At 38.4% G+C, this 20,187-nt stretch overlaps 1 protein-coding gene and 1 pseudogene across 1 annotated transcript in view; both read left to right on the top strand.

Annotated features, from left to right (window-relative positions):
• The window catches only part of LOC129485740 (lipoxygenase homology domain-containing protein 1-like), a gene marked incomplete at its 3' end in the record, with an annotated part of 129,272 nt that overhangs the window by 59,401 nt on the left and 49,684 nt on the right, over positions 1 to 20,187 (top strand). The window contains 3 exon segments of the mRNA XM_063642408.1: positions 5,419 to 5,522; positions 7,442 to 7,618; positions 12,376 to 12,588. Coding sequence (XP_063498478.1) covers positions 5,419 to 5,522; positions 7,442 to 7,618; positions 12,376 to 12,588 — 494 coding nt within the window.
• On the top strand, positions 2,306 to 3,065 carry LOC129486454 (large ribosomal subunit protein uL30-like 1; annotated as a pseudogene).

The raw sequence follows: 20,187 nt of genomic DNA, 5'->3' as shown, positions 1-20,187 counted from the left end.
GCCTTCATTTTGGGATGTCGTTTTTTGGGACCCTACAATAGAACAAAGAATGAGGTGGGAGAACAAGAAGGAAAGTAGTGAGGTGGGAGATTGTGGAGTTTCAAACAGCATCCACAGGTTCAAACCTAGTAAAGAGGCAAAGTACAATAAGGATTGAAATGCTTCTGTTGGATTTGGCCAATTCAAGTTTATTTTGGTGAATGTGACTAGATCCAATGGATGTTAGTATTAGCTGGGAACTTTAAGATAATGTAGCCTTAACCCTTATTTTTAAAAATCAGAACACTTTAGAGATAAGAACTTTGATAATTTTTATCTAGGTCATAACTAAAAATATTCCTTGCACATAGGTGTTCAATAAATGATGGCTTAATGAGTGATTGAACTCTTTATTGGCAGAGCCAGAACTAGAAATCATACATCCAGATTAATGTTGTAGAGAAAGCTTTTTCTCTACTGTTTTAGGTTTGAATGGTTGGGAGCCTGAGAAATAACTGACAATAGACATGTATTAGGAGAAAATACAAGGTATATTTACATGTGCCCACCATAGGTAAGGTGGAAGTACTTAGTAATGAGTAACTTACTGAATAGTTAGAGGTAAAGGTTTATATACCAACTTCACAACAAAAAAGGGAGTGTGTTTAGGGCTTCCATGGGAAAGTATGGAATGTTCTATTGGATTTCCCATAATGTGGGGGTCAGTGGCACCTGTATTTTCAGGAAGGAGGTGAATACAGCTGTAGTTCCTGGAGTATCTGCCTAAGTGTAGATAATGTTTCTTTCTGTTGCTGCTGATTGCTCAGATGTTTTCACCTTAATTTTAATACCTTCCTTCACATGGTAGTGCTCTTTCCCTTATTATTTTCCTCCAAACTATGCTCCATGGAATACCAGAAGTCCACCAGGGTATTTTAGAGTTCTTTAAAAATGCTGTATTTTTCCCCTATTGAAAAGTTATAAATCCTGAAGATCTCATTTATCACACCGACTTGACTATAATTTTACTGGAAAATATTGTTTCTATATATTTTTTCATTAAAACTCACTAAATGAAGCTTCCACATTCAAAGACATTCCGTGTTGTGTTGCGATTCTTAAAATAGGGACCCTTAATTTTTTTTCTCAGCAGAAAGAACTAATTTATTCAACAAATATTTATGAAATACTTAACTGTTGATGACATAGTCTTAGGCATGGGACTAAGAGCAATGACAGTAAGATAAATAGCCATCTCTTTATAGAACTTGTAGTTGATATTCTTGATAAACTTTAAAATAAAGAAATTTTTATAACAAAATATATAAATTTTTATTATTTTAATTATTGAGTTCTTACTGAAAAAGATAAAATAATACCTTTATAGTTTAATGAATTTAGATTCTGGTATTTATGAAATCATTAGAACAATAAGAAGATTAAATTAAACCATGAAAATTATTCTTAGAACATTTTCAGGAACACCTTTAGTTTTCAGATTCTTTCATTATTAACTCATTAGTTTGTACAATAAACGAATCATCTGAACAAGTCATTTGAGAATTCTTGCCTTGATTTTATTGATGAGGAAATTGACAGAGAGAAGCACAGTGCTTTGTCCAAGGTTATCTAATGAGTCGTGTCAGACTCAAAGTCAGAATTCCTAGTTCTTGTTTCTTTCCTTATTTCAATAACACCCTGTCCCCCAGGATTATCTATATCAGAATTCCTAGTTCTTGTTTCTTTCCTTATTTCAATAACACCCTAACCCCCAGGATTATCTGTAAGTGCTTGTCAACATGGTTTAATTTTATGAGCTCCTAATTCTTAACCATTAAGATGCATTTTATTATGTAGACAAAAATAAACTAGAAATTAATTAGACAGGAATATTTCCATTTGAAGTGGTCTATTGAACTAATCTGTGTCTTTTATTTTTAGAAATATGACTTAAAATGCATATAAAATCATATAAATATATAGTAAAATCCTTTTAAAAATCGAAATTCTGTAGTTAACCTCTGCATCAGACCTTATTCTTAACTAAAAGTGTTTGCCTGTGTGGTTAACTGGAATAGAATTATAAAGGTAGAATTAATTTATTGCATTTACCAATGCTAGATGAATATACACATATAATAAAGCAGGTAATTAAATAATTCCATGCTAAAAATTGGGATTTGGGACTGTAAATTACCCAATAACTATCATAATCCTCCTTCATTTGGTGTATATTGACTAAGCTCAAAATTTTTAGTTAATACAAAATGGGCTGTGCTGACAATAGTAAGAAATGAAGGATTAGTTCATTTTAGAAAATCTAACTTTGTGCAACACTAGAAAGATGGCAGAGCAAGAGCAAAGAAAAAATCCCTTTTGTTCCAGAAGGTCTCCTGAAAAAGAGGAAAGCTTATCAAGCCCTCAAAGCCACCCAGGCAAAGCAGGCACTTTTGGCAAAGAAGGAGCAGAGGAAAGGAAAAGGGCTCAGGTTTAAGTGACTGGAATCATTCCTACATGATTCCTGGCAGCAGAAGCGTGACAAAGTACGTCTCAGATGACCAGAAGTGAAACCTCATGCCTTAGAATTGCCAGATAAACATTCCTTGGCCTTTGTTGTATGCATCAAAAGGATTGATGGTGTGATTTTACAGGTGCAGAGAACCACTTCAAGACTTTGCCTAAAGAAAATGTTTAGTGGTGTCTTTGTAAAAGTCACCCCCCGGAACCTAAAAATGCTGCGTATAGTGGAACCTTATGTGAACTGGGGATTTCCAAATCTGAAGTCTCTCTGGGAACTCATTTTGAAACGTGGACAAGCCAAGGTCAAGAATAAGATCATTCTTCTGACAGACAGCACAGTGATTGAGGAGCACCTGGGGAAGTTTGGCATCATTTACTTGGAAGACCTCATCCATGAAATTGCCTTCCTGGGGAAGCATTTCCAGGAGATCTCATGGTTCTTGCACCCTTTCCACCTCTCAGTGGCCCATCGTGCTACCAAAAATAGAGTGGGCTTCCTCAAGGAGATGGGCATACCTGGCTATCAGGGTGAACGCATCAATCAGTTCATCTGCCAGCTGAACTAGACCTAGGTGCCAAACTGCAGTACATTTTTATTAATGAAGTGGAAGCATGTGTTTTTGTTTTTTTTTGGGAATTTTTATCAAGTATCTTCAGAGAAGATTATTTCCTGCGTTATCTTCAAAAACTGGAAAGGAAGGGTCAAAAAAAAGACAGTACCTGGCCGGACAGGATGGCTCACGTCTGTAATCCCAGAACTTTGGTAGGCTGAGGCTGGTGGATCACTTGAGGTTGGGATTTCGAGACCAGCCTGACCAACATGGAGAAACCCCATCTACGAAAAATACAAAAATTAGCTGGGCATGGTGGCGCATGCCTGTGGTCCCAACTACTTGGGAGGCTGAGGCAGGAGAATCACTTGAACCTGGTTGAACCTGGGAGGCAGAGATTGCGGTGAGCCAAGATTGTGCCATTGTACTCCATCCTGGGCAACAAGAGTGAAACTCCATCTCAAAAAAAGAAAAGAAAAGACAGTAGCTTATATTCATGGCAGGCACCTCTCATCACAGTCCAGTTCCAAGGAAAAAATTCCAGTGTTTTCTCAAGGCTACAGAAACCAAAACAGCATGGTACTGGTACCAAAACAGATATGTAGACCAATGGAACAGAACAGAGCCCTCAGAAATAACACCACACGTCTACAACCAACTGATCTTTGACAAATCTGACAAAAACAAGCAGTGGGGAGAGTATTCCCTATTTAACAAATGGTGCTGGGAAAACTGGCTAGCCATATATAGAAAGCCGAAACTAGATCCCTTCATTACACCTTATACAAAAATTAACTCAAGATGGATTAAAGGCTTAAACGTAAGACCTAAAACCATAAAAACCCTAGAATAAAACCTAGGCAATACCTTCAGGACATAAGCATGGAAAAAGACTTCATGACTAAAACACCAAAAGCAAGGGCAACAAAAGAAAAAACTGACAAATGGATCTAATTCAGCTAAAAAGCTTCTGCACAGCAAAAGAAACTATCATCAGAGTGAACGGGCCACCTACAGAATGGGAGAAAATTTTGCAATCTACCCATCTGACAAAGGGCTAATATCCAGAATCTACAAAGAACTTAAACAAATTTACAAGAAAAAAACAACCCCATCAAAAAATGGGCGAAGGATATGAACAGACACTTCTCAAAAGAAGACATTTACACAGCCAACAAACATATGAAAAAAAGCTAATCATCACTGGTCATTAGAGAAATGCAAATCAAAACCACAATGAGATACCATCTTATGCCAGTTAGAATGGCAGTCATTAAAATGTCAGGAAACAACAGATACTGGAGAGGATGTGGAGAAATAGGAACGCTTTTACACTGTTGGTGGGAGTGTAAATTAGTTCAACCATTGTGGAAGACAGTGTGGTGATTCCTCAAGGATCTAGAACTAGAAATACCATTTGACCCAGCAATCCCATTCCTGGGTATATACCCAAAGGATTATAAATCATTCTGCTATAAAGACACATGCACACGTATGTTTATTGCGGCACTGTTCACAATAGCAAAGTCTTGGAACCAACCCAAATGTCCATCAATGATAGACTTGATAAAGAAAATGTGGCACATATACACCATGGAATACTCTGCAGCCATAAAAAAGGATGAGTTCATGTCCTTTGCAGGGACATGGATGAAACTGGAAACCATCATTCTCAGCAAAGTAATACAAGAAGAGAAAACCAAACACCACATGTTCTCACTCATAAGTGGGAGTTGAACAATGAGAACACATGGACATAGGGAGGGGAACATCACACATCAAGGCCTGTTGGGGCTGGGGTCCTGGGGGAGGGATAGATTAGGAGAAATACCTAATGTAAATGATGAGTTGATGGGTGCAGCAAACCAACATGGCACATGTATACCTATGTTAGAAACCTGCACGTTGTGCACATGTCCCCCAGAACTTAAAGTATAATAAAATAAAAGAAAGTTTAACTTTGTTATCATGAAATCATTTTGTAAATATTATATAATATACATTACATGTTATATATTTAATATATTTAATATATTAGTATATTGTATATGTATATAGATATAGCTGTGTATATACGTACATACTCAAATACATACAACACACAGACTAGGAAATGAAATAGGTCATGGATCAAGGAATCACCAGTTTTTAAAATCATTTTATTCACATACCTATAGATGAGAAAAGTGTGTACATTATACTATGAATTTTCACAAACTGAACATACTATGGAGAGGCATTTTACCTTTGACTGAAAACAGTTAATTGAGAAGTTTAAAATATATTATTAAGAGATTTCAGTATATATTGAATAAAAAAAGTTTTAAAAGCAAAAATTGCTTTCTAATACTTTAAAAATGTTTTCCAGGTGTCTTTGATGTTATTTTCAACAAAAGAAATATATGTATTTTCCAAAGTCATGAGATGAGGCATCTTTCTCTTGCTCTTGACAATGGCATTGTCACTGGAATGGTGTGTACTAAATTTTCTTTTTGCCATATATCAATAGTATTATGTCTGTATATATTTTTTGTATAAGATACATTTATAAGATTACCATTTCCTTTTGGCTTGTACTAGCACTTTTTTCATTCTGTTTGGTTTCACTAATTGTTGAGATTGTGATGCATAAATGGTTCTAAATTTCAGCAATTGAAATTTAGACAAGAAAAATAGACCAATTCTCTAATAACATTCAAAAGTTTAATGAGCTTTCAAAAGGAGACTGACTTCTCAATGGCCCTTTTAGGGACCATATTGTTGGGGAAAAAACAATAATTTTTTTATAATTATACCTTGTGTTGCTTAGTTTAGATTTGAAAAGTAGCATTTAATATAATGCATGCATGTTATTTATTTTTAAAAATAATACAATATAGGATAACTTTAATGCACTGTTTTAAGTGCTTAATGTGTATTACAATATTTCATTCTTAAGTCTACTAGATGAGAGAATCCATTATTATTTGTATTTAACAGAAGAGGAACATGAAAAATAGAAGGATTGAGTTGCACAGAGTCACAAGCTAGTAAGTGTGGAAGCAGGAATTTAATATAGGCAGTCTGACACTAACACTCATGCTACAGCTTCCTCATATAATGCTATACAATAATTGTTTTCTTTTTTTTTTTTTTTTTGAGCCAAGGTCTTGCTCTGTTACCCAGGCTACAGGGCAGTTGGCGTGATCAGAACTCACTGCAGCCTCGAATTCCTGGGCTCAAGCATTCTTCCTGCCTCAGCCTCCCAAAATAATGGCATTACAGGCTGATTTCAACTCATGTGATGTCATTTAACTTAAGGGAAAATAATTCTTATTGAAAAAAACCCACCTTATGTAATCTGTATGCCTGAAATTCTGACTAAGTGATCAATCAGTCAGACTTTTCCATGAAGCCTTTTCTTCTCTACTCTGGACTTGGTAAGGTACTCTACACTGTAGTTCATAGCACATTCTGATCAGCATGGAGCCTGGTCATAGTAAATGCTTAAGAAATATGAATACGGATATGGAATCTACTCCATTGAATTAAGAGTTGAAGAAATATCTCATTACTATATTTTTGTAAAATCAAATTAAGGCTACCTTAAAGCCCTTATTCCACTAGGTTGCACTAGGTTGGTGGGAGATTTCATTTTAGTTACTATGGGACTCATCTTGTTTCACAGAAGATTTCACCTGGTATGGTGGGCCTCAGAATATCTGGTGACAGCTGTCATAGCTTTGAACCACACTGGTTACTGAGATGTACTCATCCAGTGTCAGATGGTTTCTTGCAGATCAATAGCTCTGCCGCCTACCTGCCATACTTGGGCAATGGAACTTTGCTGAGGTTGATAGACTTAGTGTTTTGGATCTAGCCATTCAAGAGGCACCAGTGACTTTTCCTCTTCACACCCTACTGCCTCCCTGGGGAACTAGAGACAGATGGGGTGGGACCTAAAACGCTGTCCTGAGCAATAGTCATGTCTCAAATGTAGCATAACCTCAATTTTTTTCGTTTTTGAAAGCAAAATTTAGGAATGAGATAAAATTTCTATTGATTTCAGTTTTTAGTCCCAAATACTCTTAAATTAGGAGGGCACAGATGAGAAAATGAAAAATAATGATAAGATACGTATTAGCATCTTATTAAATTATCCTGCCAATGAAGTTATTTTTCCAACATTCTTCCATAGATTCTGAGAAATCGAGAGAAGGAAGTCATTGGAGCAAGTCATTGGAATTAAGTCTGGGGAAGAAAACCTATTGAATTTCAAAATCATGAGATTTTATAAATAGTACAAAGTTTCCATAAAATGAAGTAGACACCTGTATATGTATATAATGTGATTACATTAAAATTTTTTTTTCTCTTGCTAATTTAGAGGGTTTTTTTGTTTTTCCTTTTAGGTTAGTGGTGAAGCCACCACTGAGCTGCGGGTGCTTTATCAGCCTAACCGCTGTGCGCTTCTTGAGTCGGCACTGGTTCCTGGTCACACAGTTGTTTTTGATCGTCATGGCAAAATAGCTGATGCATCATCAGCAGGCTATGCAAATCTTTCAAAAGAATTTGTGATTTTTGTCAAGGTAAAATGGGGAAAGTTATTAAAGTTTATATTGCTAAATCCCAACTTTCTTTTGCCCTATTGAGGAAAAGTCTTAAATTGAGTCATAATGCAGTAATCGAATCACTTCCCACTAGGTGGCATTGCTGCCTATTTCCATTCTGTTTGCCAGACTTTGAAAGGCAATAGAGATGACAGCTTTAGTAGCAATGACACTCTGAGGGGATTAATATCCTATATGTAATTGAAGTTGGAGATTAAACTATGGATGTGGGAATTCTTAATAAAAAGTTAGAGAACCTTGCATTTGGGAGTCAAATGTGTATATTGAACTTTTCTAACAATTAGAATTTATACTCTGAGTGTTGTATAAATTTGATCCTTTCATAATGCTTATTCTTTTTTCTTTATGTGTTTGTGAATCTATCTTAAAATTATACTATGTAAATATAACAGCAATTATTTATGAGGTTTCCCATTTTGTTCCAGACATTTATTGAGAATTTCACCACACGGTGAGACTAAATTTAATCATCACAAAAACACTGACAAATACTATCTGTATTTTAAAGGCGAAGGAAAAGATTTTCAGTGAAAATAATTATCTTAACTAGTATAGCATAGTTATTAAATCAATATTCAGCTAAAGTCTACTTATATTTAAAGCCTCAAAGATATTGTAGGTTCATTTCTAGACCATTGCAATAAAGCGGATTTCTCAATAAAGCTAGTCACACAAATTCCTGAGTTCTCCAGTGCCTGTAAAAGTTACATTTACTACACTGTAGTCTATTAAGTGTACAACAGCATTATGTCTAAAAAATGTACATACCTTAATTTAAATATATTTTAGTGCTAAAAAATGTTAACGATCATCTGAGCCTTCAGCAAGTTGTAATCTTTTTGTTGTAGCGGGTGTCTTGCGTCGATGTTGACAGCTGCTGATGAATCAGGGTGGTGGTTGCTGCAGGTTGGGGTGGCTCTGGCAGTTTCTTAAAATAAGACAACAATGAAGTTTGACACAGTGATTGACTCATTCTTTCACGAAAGATTTCTCTATAGCATGCAATGTTGTTTGATAGCATTTTATCCATAGTAGAACTTTTCAAAATTAGTATAAATCCTCTCAAACTGCTGCTGCTTTATCAACTGAGTTTATTTAATAGTCTGAATTATTTGTTGTCATTTTAACAATGTTCACAGTATCTTCATCAGGAGTTTATTGTGTCTCAACAAATTACATTCTTTGCTCATCTATAAGAAGTAATCTTTCATCTGTTCAAGTTTTATCATGAGATTGCAGCAATTCAGTCACAACTTCAAGCTCTACATCTCATCTAGTTCCCTTGCTATTTCTACCACATCTGCAGTTATTTCCTCCTCTGAAGTCTTGAATCACTTAAAATCATTCACGAGGTTTCAAATCAAATTCTTTCAAACTCCTGTTAATGTTGATATTTTGACCTCCTATCCCCATGAATCATAATGGTTCTTAATGACATCTAGAATAGTGAATCTTTTCCAAAAGGTATTCAGCGTACTTTGCCCAGAGCCATCAGTGAAATCACTGTCTATGGCAGCTATAGTATTAGGAAATGTATTTCTTAAATAATAAGGCTGGAAAGTTGAAATTACTTCTTGGTCCATGGGCTACAGAATGGATATTGTGTTAGCAGGCATGAAAATAACACTAATCTCTTTGAGCTCTTGAGTGACCAGGTACATTGCAATGAATAGTTATATTTTGAATTTTTTTTTTTTTCTTAGCAGTAGATCTCAACAGTGGGCTGAAAATACTCAGTAAATGATGCTATAAATAGATATGCTGTCCTTCAGGCTTTATTTTTCCATTTCTAGAGCACAAGTAGAGTAGATTTAGTATAATTCCAAAGGGCCCTAGGGTTTTTGGAATGGTAAATGAGCACTGGCTTCAACTGAAAGTCACCAACTTCATTAGCCCTTAACAAGAGAGTCAACTTATCCTTTGAAGCTTTGAAGCTAGGCAATGAATTCTCCTCTCTAGCTATGAAAGTCATACATGGCATCTTCTTCTAATACAAGGCTGTTTTATTTACACTGAAAATCTGTTGATAAGTCCATCAATTAACTAGATCTTCTGGGTAACTTGCTACAGCTTCTCCATCAGTACTTGCCGCTTTACCTTGCACTGTTATGTTATGAAGATGGCTTTTTTCCTTAAACTTCATCAACCAACCTCTGCTAGCTTCAACCTTTTCTCCTGCAGCTTCCTCACCTCTCTCAGTCTTTATATAATTGTAGAGAGTTAGGGCCTTGCTCTTGGGGTTAGGCTTTGGCTAAGGGAATATTGTGGTTGGTTTTGGTCTTATATCCAGGCCACAAAAACTTTCCCCATATCAGCAATAAGGCTGTTTAGGTTCTTATTATTCATGTGTTCACTGGAGTAGCATTTCTGATCTGCTTCAAGAACTTTTCCTTTGCATTCACAACGTGGCTACCTTACACAAGGGGCCTTTCTTTAGATCTGTCTCAGCTTTTGACAGATCTTCCTCACTAAGCTCAATCGTTTCTAGCTTTTGATTTAAAGCAGGAGATATGTGACTCTTCCTTTCACTTGAACACTTAAGAGGCCATTATAGGGTTATTGATTAGCCTAATTTCAATATTGTTGTGTCTGAGGGAATAGGGAGGCAAGAGAGGGAGATAGGGGAATGGCTGGTTAGTGGAGCCATTCAGAACACACACAGCATTTGTTGATTAAGTTCACTGTCTTATATGAGCATAGTTTATGCCCCCCTAAAATAATTACAATAGTTAACATCAAAGATCACTGATCACAGATGACCATAACAGATATAATAATAATGAAAACCTTGAAATATTCTGATAATTACCAAAATGTGGCACAGAGACATGAAGTGAACACAAGCTGTTGGAATAATAGCACTGATAGACTTGCTTGATGTAGGGTTCTCAAAAACCTTCAATTTAAAAAAAATTATCTGTGAAGCAAATAAAGTGAAGCACAATTAAGTGAAGTGCAAATAAACAAGGTATGTCTGTACTTACTCTATAATAAACACTTTCTCACATTACTATTTCTCCCAAAACAACGTAATTTTAACTCATACATCTCATGTTATTTAGCTTAAGGTTAAACTTAAGGTTAATGGTTTCATAATGCTCAAATGTAAGTATTACATGGATACACACACACACGTATATGTCTTTTTTGTTGTTGAACATTTAGTCTCTCTCTTTTCCCACTTCTGTGTATGATACTGTAATATATACTTTGACATATGCCTTTGACCACATCATTTATTATTTTCTTAGCTTAGAAAATTAAAAATTGAACTTAAGGGTTAAAACATGAAAGTTTTAAGCTCTGGGAACAGACTGCCAAATTTATTTCTTCACATGTCCCAATTTTTACTCCTGTGAAAGTTAAGACAACTGTAAAGTTAGGGGGAACAGTCTATAATACTATCACTTCTGACATCAACCACAGAGTTTGGGGGACCCTGAGACCACTATCAAAGCTTGATAATTCACCAGAAGAGCTCACAGAACCCATTGAAAATTGTTATACTCAAAGTTACAGTTTATTATAGAGAAAGGATACAGATTAAAATTGGCTAAGCAAAGAGACACATAAGGCAGAGTCTAGGAAAAGCACCAAACATGGAATGTGCACTGGTTCTCTCCCCATGGAGTCAAGGCCGAGGTACTTTCTCAGCACTGGTGTGTGACAGTATGCATGGAGTATTGCCAGCCAAAGAAGTTCCCCAGCCTTGGTATTCAGAGTCTTTATTGGGCTTCCATCCTGTAGGGAGTCCATGTGGCTGGTCTCAGTCTCCACCCTCTCAGGAGGTCACTTAACACTTTCTGACTTAAAGCCCCCTACCCTACGTCACATTATTACTATCTGGCTGGCCCAAGGTCTGCAGGCAAACAACGACACTCGTATCAGGCATGACACTCCAAGGGTAAAGAGATTACCACTCAGAAGATGAGGCGAAGGTCGGACTTCTTTGGGTAAAGTTAAATTCTTAGTAACCAACTAGTTTCAGCAGTGTAGGAAAACACCCATCTCACTGACCTCAGTGTTGTTGAGTATGGTCCTTAAGGAGAAGAGCTTTGACAATTTTCTAGAGGAATAGATATCCAATTTTAGCTTTTTTTTTTTTGTTTTACTAGCATGGATTACTTTTCCTTATGTTTATGCACCATTTGTATTTTATCTTTTGTGATTTGTGTATTTATCTATTATCAGTTTTACTGTGTTAGTGTATTTCTAATTAACTCTCAAGAGTCTTTTATATCTTCCTCTTAAATTAATGATTACATAGGATTTTCTTAAATATATCTTATTGGTATTTGATATCTTTTTAAATTCATTCCTATATGCATACATTTAAATATCCATAGAGGGTATTCCATAATTCAGTTACTCTTACAGCATACTTTTTATCGTGCTTTATATTAATATTAACATTATTTGTTTAAGGTGATAGTAAATTCCTTAAGAGAAATATTTGTGTTTTGTATCTTTTAAAAATCTCTGTAGCATCTCATGCTGGCCTTTATACTGTCAACAAATGATAACTGAAGTAAACCAATCTCCTTTTGTTTACTTTTGCATAGCAGTTACATTGTTTACTTCTTTTGCTGGTTTTCAGCCACCAAGCTTCCTGGTCACTATGGCTTCAGTAAGAGAATTACCTCTATAGTTGTCTCCCTCTAGCAAAACACGAGCCTGTTATTGACTGCCTTTCTGTTCTGTTTGTTGCTCTGAAGGGGGTGTTCCTCAACAGTGCTGTGGTTCTGCTTGCTACAAGCCTGTGTCAGGCCCTGTGTCTCCAGCCTGATGGAAGCTGCACTGGAGTGGGAAGCCAGTCTGAAAAATCCTACTGGAAAGTGCATAAAATCAGCTCTGGGATTTGCATGTTTGAAAGTGTGAAAAATGCACAAATGTATCTAAGAATCAAGGATGGCCGATGCGATGGAACAGTAAGCATCTGCTCTTGTTTCTCTCAGCAAATGTTAAAGACATTTGCCAGTTGTAGACATGAGAATAGCACTTTCTGAGTGGGTTTTGGAAATTGAATGTTACATGTGGTGGTCTCCCTTGACTGGTATTTTTAAAAAGTGAGGAGAGCAGCCACATGCCTAGTATAATAAGAGAGGAATCCTGACCCTCTAGATAGGGCCTCTGAAATGTAATGTATGTACAAATCACCTGGGAATTGTGTTAGGAAGTCGATTCGGATTCAGGAAGGCTGGTGTGGGATCTGAGTGTTTACGTTTCTAACAAGCTCTCAGCTGTGGCTGCTGATGCTGGTCCATGAATGATGCTTTGAGAACCAAGGTTCTAGAAAGGCCAGCTCAACAGTGTTTCCTTACTGCTCCTTTTGGTGCCTGAATTTCCACCACTGGAAACCCTGTACTTGACTAAGGAAGCTATTTTAAATTCTAAATATTAGGGGTTTTTCTTTTTGTATTTTTATTTTTAGAGACAGAGTCTCACTCTGTCACCCAGGCTGGAGTGCAGTCGTACAATCTCGGCTCACAGCAGCTGAGGTGATCCTCCTGCCTCAGTCTCCTGAGTAGCTGTGACTACAGGCGCATGCCACCATGCCCTGCTGACTTTTGTACTTTTTGTAGAGAGAGGGTCTCGCCATGTTGCCCAGGCTGGTCTCCAATGCCTAGGCTCAAGAGATCCACTGCCTTGGCCTCCCAAAGTGCTGGAATTATAGGCCTAAGACACTGTGCCCAGACAGGGGTTTTTCTTTAACACCTTGAGCCTTAGGAGGGGATGTGAAAGACAACTAACATAACAGTTTATATATATTCATAATTCTTCTGTGGGGTGAGGAACAAGTAAGATTGCACATTTAACCTTCCTGTTAATGCTCTCCATCTATTATTGTTTAAAATAGTTTAGTTTATATTAGATCTTCTGGATAAATTCTGAGGTCCCCCCTCTCCCTTCTTACCAGTCATGATGTCTAGCTATAAGGGAGAACTTGCATGAGCTTGTTGGGGTATGAGGAGGGAGGACTTCAACCGTTCATGGTTCCCAGGGTCCCTGTTGGTACTGCAGACTGGTGAGTTTGTGTCAGGTGAGCTGCACTGATGCTCACAATGCAAAGGCGAAGCACATGCACATACACATGTGTAGTTAATATCCCTGATCTACCCACAAGTGCATAATGAAGTAGATTTTATCACCATTTCACGAAAGAGGAAGCCAAGCTTAAGAGACAAACTGTCATGCTTATAGTCTTTACACTGGTAAGTGGACTAATTGGGATAAAAATGGGTAACATTATCACTATGACTAGACTTGTTAGAAGTACAATTTCATCTAACGTTCAGTCACCCCCTAGGACAGGGTGTCCTAGGAGGAACATCAGTAAGTAGCCTTCCTATCCTCAACATTCACAAGTTGTACAAGCTTTTCCCTTCTGGGGCTCGTAGGAGTGTTCAGAACCATGAGATAATGTGTTACTATATAATACAAGCTTTTGTGTTTGTGTTTGGAAGTTGCTGGGCAGAGTTTCTAGAGGCACAGGTAAGTGTCACTCCAAAGTGGGAAATGGGTCAACATTGGAAATGTTTATCTTCCCTGGGTAGTAACCAAAGGGATAGTTCAGTGGTTGCTCACTTTCTATTTAGCTGCCTCATACTCTAGCTGAATGGTGATTTCTTTTTTTTTTCTTTTTTTTTTTTGAGACAGAGTCTCACTCTGTTGCCCAGGCTAGAGTGCAGTGGCCCAATCTCGGCTCACTGCAAGCTCCGCCTCCTAGGTTCATGCCATTCTCCTGCCTCAACCTCCCGAGTAGGGACTACAGGTGCCCGCCACCATGCCCAGATAATTTTTTTTTGTTTGTATTTTTAGTAGAGATGGGGTTTCACCGTGTTAGCCAGGATGGTCTCGATCTTCTGATCTCGTGATCCACCTGCCTCAGCCTCCCAAAGTGCTGGGATTACAGGCGTGAGCCACTGCGCCCAGCCGAATGGTGATTTCTTGGTTTTTCACTTCCAGCCTGTGTGCCTCTCCCTGACTCTTCCATTTTTGTTTTTTTTTACTCAGTGTGCTGGTTATCTTTTTCTTCCCAGTGAGTAAACTTCCTCTGTAAGTTTTTAGCAGAATCTTTTTGTCCTACACTTAATATTCACGCTTTTTCTTCCTATTTGTGCTGTGGGTGACTCAGCTCTATCTAATGGGGCTGAGGGACTGGAAGAAGTCCTTGGCATTCAATTGAAAGAATCTGGTGATCACAGGAAGTTGGATGGAGATGTACAGATTAAAACACAGAAGTATTATCCTGCCACAAAGAAACTATTGGCATGCTCATTCTTCAGATGCTGAAGCTGAGTGTGAGCCTGGTTAAGTAGCTCACCCAGAGTCCCCAGGTAGCCTTAGAGCTGAGGCTTCATCCGGGTTTGCCCACTTCCTAAGACGCCATTGTGGAGGACTGAGAATAACGGATGGAGAAACTGGTTTTCTCCCATGAGGAGACCAGAGTCAGGATACTCGAGGCAGAGGTGATTCTAAATACAAAACCAAAGTTTTCTTTAGAAATTTTCCAAGAACCAGCCTTGTTGACAGTATGTCAGGTGAGTGAGTGGCTCTGAAATAGGTGGGAGAACACTCTGTGCCATGCCAGCCTACGTTGTGCTACTTTGCATCAATGTTGGAAGCCCCTTCTGTTTTCCCTTCCTGAAGGGCTTCTCAGGATGAAATGCCAGGTTCAGGACTTCTGTGTATGTTGGAAGGCAATCATGCTGAGCTGAGCTGAGCTGAGGCAGGCAATCATGCACTGGAGTTTCAAACCCAAGTATCACTTCTTCTTAGAGATATTTCACAATTTGAAAAAAGCCAGAGGCATTTGTTCTGTTTGCTTTGGGGAAGAGATAGCCAAAATGGAGAACCCAGTGAAACTGATTGACAGAGGTCAAAGAGCATAAATGAGTTGGTTACACAGAATTTGATATACAGAACATTAAAATAAGAAATATTGGACATAAGGCAGAGATTCTCTAGGCCTTTTGGAGATAAGCACACAATAGCTAGGTTACATGAGGCTTGTCCAGAGGGTTAAGGTCCCTCCTCTGAGGCCTCTGAAGGCAACACATGTGTGTAAAGTAGTAGCTAAATGTAAAAAACACTGGTAAGGGGAGCGTGTAAAGGGGCAAACCAGAAATAACAGGTCCATATATGCTGGGGTGATACTCAAAATACTGTATTTAACAAGCAGTTTGGTACACTGAAACTCCTAGAGTGCAACCTTCAGGGCAAGCAAGGAGCAAGGATCGTTGAGGGTCCAAGATGTGGATGAGGCATTGGATGGCCATGCCATCAGGGCCCTATGTTTTTATGCTGGGATCCAGGCCCTGACGCCTAACCCTGGCAGTGGGCTGTGACCTCTAGGGGTTCTCCCATTCTAGGGCAACCAGAACATGAGGGAGACACAAGGGGGCTCAGACGATGGCTATTCATCATCCAATATGAAAATATTGATGCAGGATATTTTCTTGACCCCTTTGCAGGTCTTGCAACAAGGGTGCCCATTTTACTTAGCCTGCCCCACTCAACCCCTCGTGGGAGGGAGCACGCGAGCAAACAAGTGCAGGCACTGGAGCAAGTGAGTGCAAAAACTGGCCGGCTATTTTAGCACCAGCAGGAGCAAACTCTGTGCAGGCCGCATGGCAGCATCCAGATGGGGGTGCCTGCAACCCCAAGGTCCCAGAAGGGGTGTGTTATAATGCTCTGTTAGTCCCACCATTTGCAGACAGTAGTGTGTTATCAGTTCTGTGGGCCCTTTGCCTTGTTGCGTAGGGCAGCTGCCCTCCACCAGTGAGGGCAAAGGGCCAGTGTGACAGCATTTTTGGCTACCCGCACTTGGCGCATCCTGAATTTTTGTCCACTGCCCAAAAAGAATGAGGTCACATGGACAAATTGAAGGATGGTGAATGTGGAGAATTTTATTGAGCAATGAAAGTGGCTATCAGTGGAGAGGGGAGCTGGAAAAAGGATGGGAAGGGCAAGTCCCTCTACCCCGAAGTTAAGCCAACTCTGCCTTATCCAGCCGCTGTCTCTGAAGTCAAGTTGCCTCTCCCTGATGTCCAGCTGCTTATCCTCTCTACCGACTGAGTCTGGGTCTTTATAGGCACAGGATGGGGAGGTGGGGCAGGCCATAGGTAGTTTTTCAAAAGGCAACATTTGACTAGTAAAAAGACATTATTCAGAAAGAACCAATCAGGAGAAAGCCAACACACAAGGATGGAAGTTTTCACTTTGGGCTGTGGGTTTCAGGCTTTTCACCTCAAAGGTGGAGTTTTGCCAGGGGCCACTCCTGTCTGCCTAGCGTTTCTCTGACTCCTGTTGCTCTCAATATTTCAGTATTTAAAAAATGGATCTGGCTCTACCAATGTGTATCAGTTCAGTGTCAATCCCCAGGATAAGGTGAGGTGAGTGTAATCCTTGAGGATTACAGGGAAAATACTGTTATTATGTTTTTCTAATAGACATTTGTAAAAATCTTTAGCTTAACGTTAAGGTTTTGAAAGTTTTCCTGGCCTATATCATACTATATACATTGGTAACTTTTGCCCTTCTGCCTCCTAAACTCAGAGGCTCAGAGGCTCAAACATTCTCTAGAGGTTTCTAGCTTCCTATTATTTCTGTTAAAAATTCCAATCCTGTTCTTGGAAAAGTTATTGCATTGGAAAGTTATTGCTAAAAGATTTGAAATTTTACACAGCCTGTCCATAAAGCCAGAAGCTCTTGAATACTCTGTAAATTATAGGAAAGTGTGGCACTGCTTTGGCCAGTGGTGAATTCCCTGATACTATAACCAGATCAGCAAGACAAAGGGAGGAGGCTGACTGTATTTTTAGTGTCTACTGCATTCCAAGGCTGAGCGAGCACTCTTAGGTTTGTAGTAACGCCTCTTAACCCTAAGCTCACACAGCAACCAATTAGGAAAGCAAACACCCACAGCAGGTCTTCACCTAAAACTGACCCATGTAAATGATCTTATGACTCCTTTTGTGTAGTTATTAAAAGATTTGCCAGGGATGAAGAGTTTCTGTTCTAAATTTAATGATAGTAAATGTAGGAGACAAAACGTGATTTTTTTTTTTTCACCCATTGCAAGCTTCCCGGCTGAGACCCCATAACAAAAAAACAGATTAATAAGAGAAAAGTGTACAAATTCACTTCAATAAGCTCTATGTAGCTCAGGAGGCTTCAGAAATGATGATCCAAAGACCTAGGGAAAACTTTGTATTTTTATGGATACTTATGCAGAAGTGTGATTGGAGAACCAAAGGGTATGATCTAATGGTAATGAACTGTGGGGAACTTAGTAAGGCCTGTCTGTTCAGGTTTTTCTTGAAGTCACTGTGTGATATTTCTTTCCTCCAGGTATAAAGTAAGACACCTGTCACATGAAGATCTTTAGGGGAAACAAGGAGAGGGAAGGTCAGAGAGGTGACCTTTCCAGGTTTTGTGGGCTGGTTCCTGGGAGAAGAAGCAAGAGGAATTCTAGTTTCTGTGGCTTACATTGGGAGAGAGAGGGGAGAGGGAATTTCAGTTTCTATGGCCCACTTCAGGAGAGAGTGGGCTGGAGAGGGTCGGGGAGACCTTCCTGCTTCCACAGTTCTCTCATTTCCTTCAGCTTAAAATACTCACTGTGCCAAGGTGCCGTATTTTAGGGTAGTGTTTCCTGCATTCCATCATAAGTATCAGGCCTGGTCCAGAGCTGTGGTGTCCTAGCTCTTCATTGGGATTGGCCCCTTGAGTGTGGCTTCTCACACATGCTGTCAGTGAACATCAGGGTTCTCCTGTGGGTCACCAGTTGTTTTGTGCATTAACAATATGTCATTAGCAGAGGCCTAAAGGAGCACTCTGAGGCTACCTCCTGATGGTGTCTGCCACTCAGACAATATTGATTTTTAACCTTTACTCTGGTACTTTTATAGAGAAGAGCCTCCACAGAAAACTCCTCATTTATGTTTTACTTCTGCTACTTCCACTGTAGTGTTTTCTTTGACTCGTTTAATGACTCATTGATTTCGTTGTCTTACTTTAAAATTCTCCATCTGAAATTTTGGTAGTGAGGCATTTTACTCAAAATGCCTGTGCTTCCTTGTTCTTAAGAAATAGTATTGATACATAACAACGAAGCATATTATTTTTCACTTTCATTGTATCTGACTGGGAACCACTAGACTGGAATGACATTACCCTTGAAAACAGAATGAAAACAGTCCTCTTAATTACCCTAGTTTGCATATGTTTAGAGGCTATGGTAAGGCATGCTTATAATCTCCAAAGGGATTTAAGATGCATTCAAAGGTAAATGGTAATGCATGGTCATATTACTATACCTTAAAAACCCAACAGTGCCTCAGTCCTGGCAGCTACTCAAGAAATGCTTTTTTTTTATTTGTGTTAAATTGAATTGAATAAAAACATTAATGGTTCCAACATGTCTGCTGTTGTAAATCTGGAAACATTTTTATAGGCAAATACATTAAATCAAGTGACACTGATCCTATAACAAATATTTCTATTTCTGTTACCATGAAATTTTTATCCTGTGTAAGTAAATCACCTTAATAGATTTGATGTAATCGAAATTCAGGTTAGCAACAAACAGCATGCAGTTCATAGGGACATTTGTAAGGGTGTTAATTTAAAGAAGAAAAATAAACTTCAAAATAACATGGGTGGAACTCACTAAGCATGAGTACAAAGGAAAAAAAGTTGTAGGAATTATGGGAAAAATAAGCTCAAGTGTGATCACTGTATCCAAGATATGCACACAGACATACCCCACACTGGCAGGATACTTGTCTATGGGCAAGAGTTTAGTTTGTAGAAACTAGGAAAGATTCTCTCATTGTGGATTTGTCTAATTTTGCCTCTTCATTCAAAGTATATTCTAGGCATGCAAATTAAAAAATTAAAGGTAATTCATATTTATAAGAAGTTGAAATATAAAAACATATGAAAGCATATAGATGAAGTTAGGTTTACATGGTGCTAGACCAGTGGGTTGAAAAGTATAAAATTCAGTGAAAGTCTTAGTTTTATGTAAAAATTATAAATCATGTTTTACCTAATCAAAAAATTTTAAAAACCTGATCTGAATAAAATTGTGTTTATATACATAGCTACATGCAAGATAAATTATTTTGTTTGAATTTTCTAAAAAATGGTCTTACATTTCACTGTTACTGAAATTGCCTTTGCAAAAATTATGTTAGTGGGAAAAATCTGACATAGGAAAATTATGGCAGTGAAAGAAGTTTCACCTAACAGACTACATCTTGCTTCTAACCTGCAAGCTGTCTTCCTCCATGTCCTGGGTTCAGGTGATTCTCCTGCCTCAGCTTCCCGAGTAGCTGGGGTTACAGATGCCCACCACCATGCCCAGCTAATTTTTGTATTTTTAATAGAGACGGGGTTTCACCATATTGGCCAGGATGGTCTCAAACTGCTGATCTCAGGTGATCTACCCGCCTCAGCCTCCCAAAGTGCTGGGATTACAGGCGTGAGCCACTGCGCCCAGCCTGTAGTTTAACTTAGAAACA

This window comes from Symphalangus syndactylus, chromosome 7, assembly GCF_028878055.3.
Source record: "Symphalangus syndactylus isolate Jambi chromosome 7, NHGRI_mSymSyn1-v2.1_pri, whole genome shotgun sequence".
In the NCBI taxonomy this organism is placed as follows: Eukaryota; Metazoa; Chordata; class Mammalia; order Primates; family Hylobatidae; genus Symphalangus; species Symphalangus syndactylus.
The sequence above is the reverse complement of the archived record's forward strand: the minus strand, read 5'-3'. Positions and strand labels throughout refer to the sequence as shown.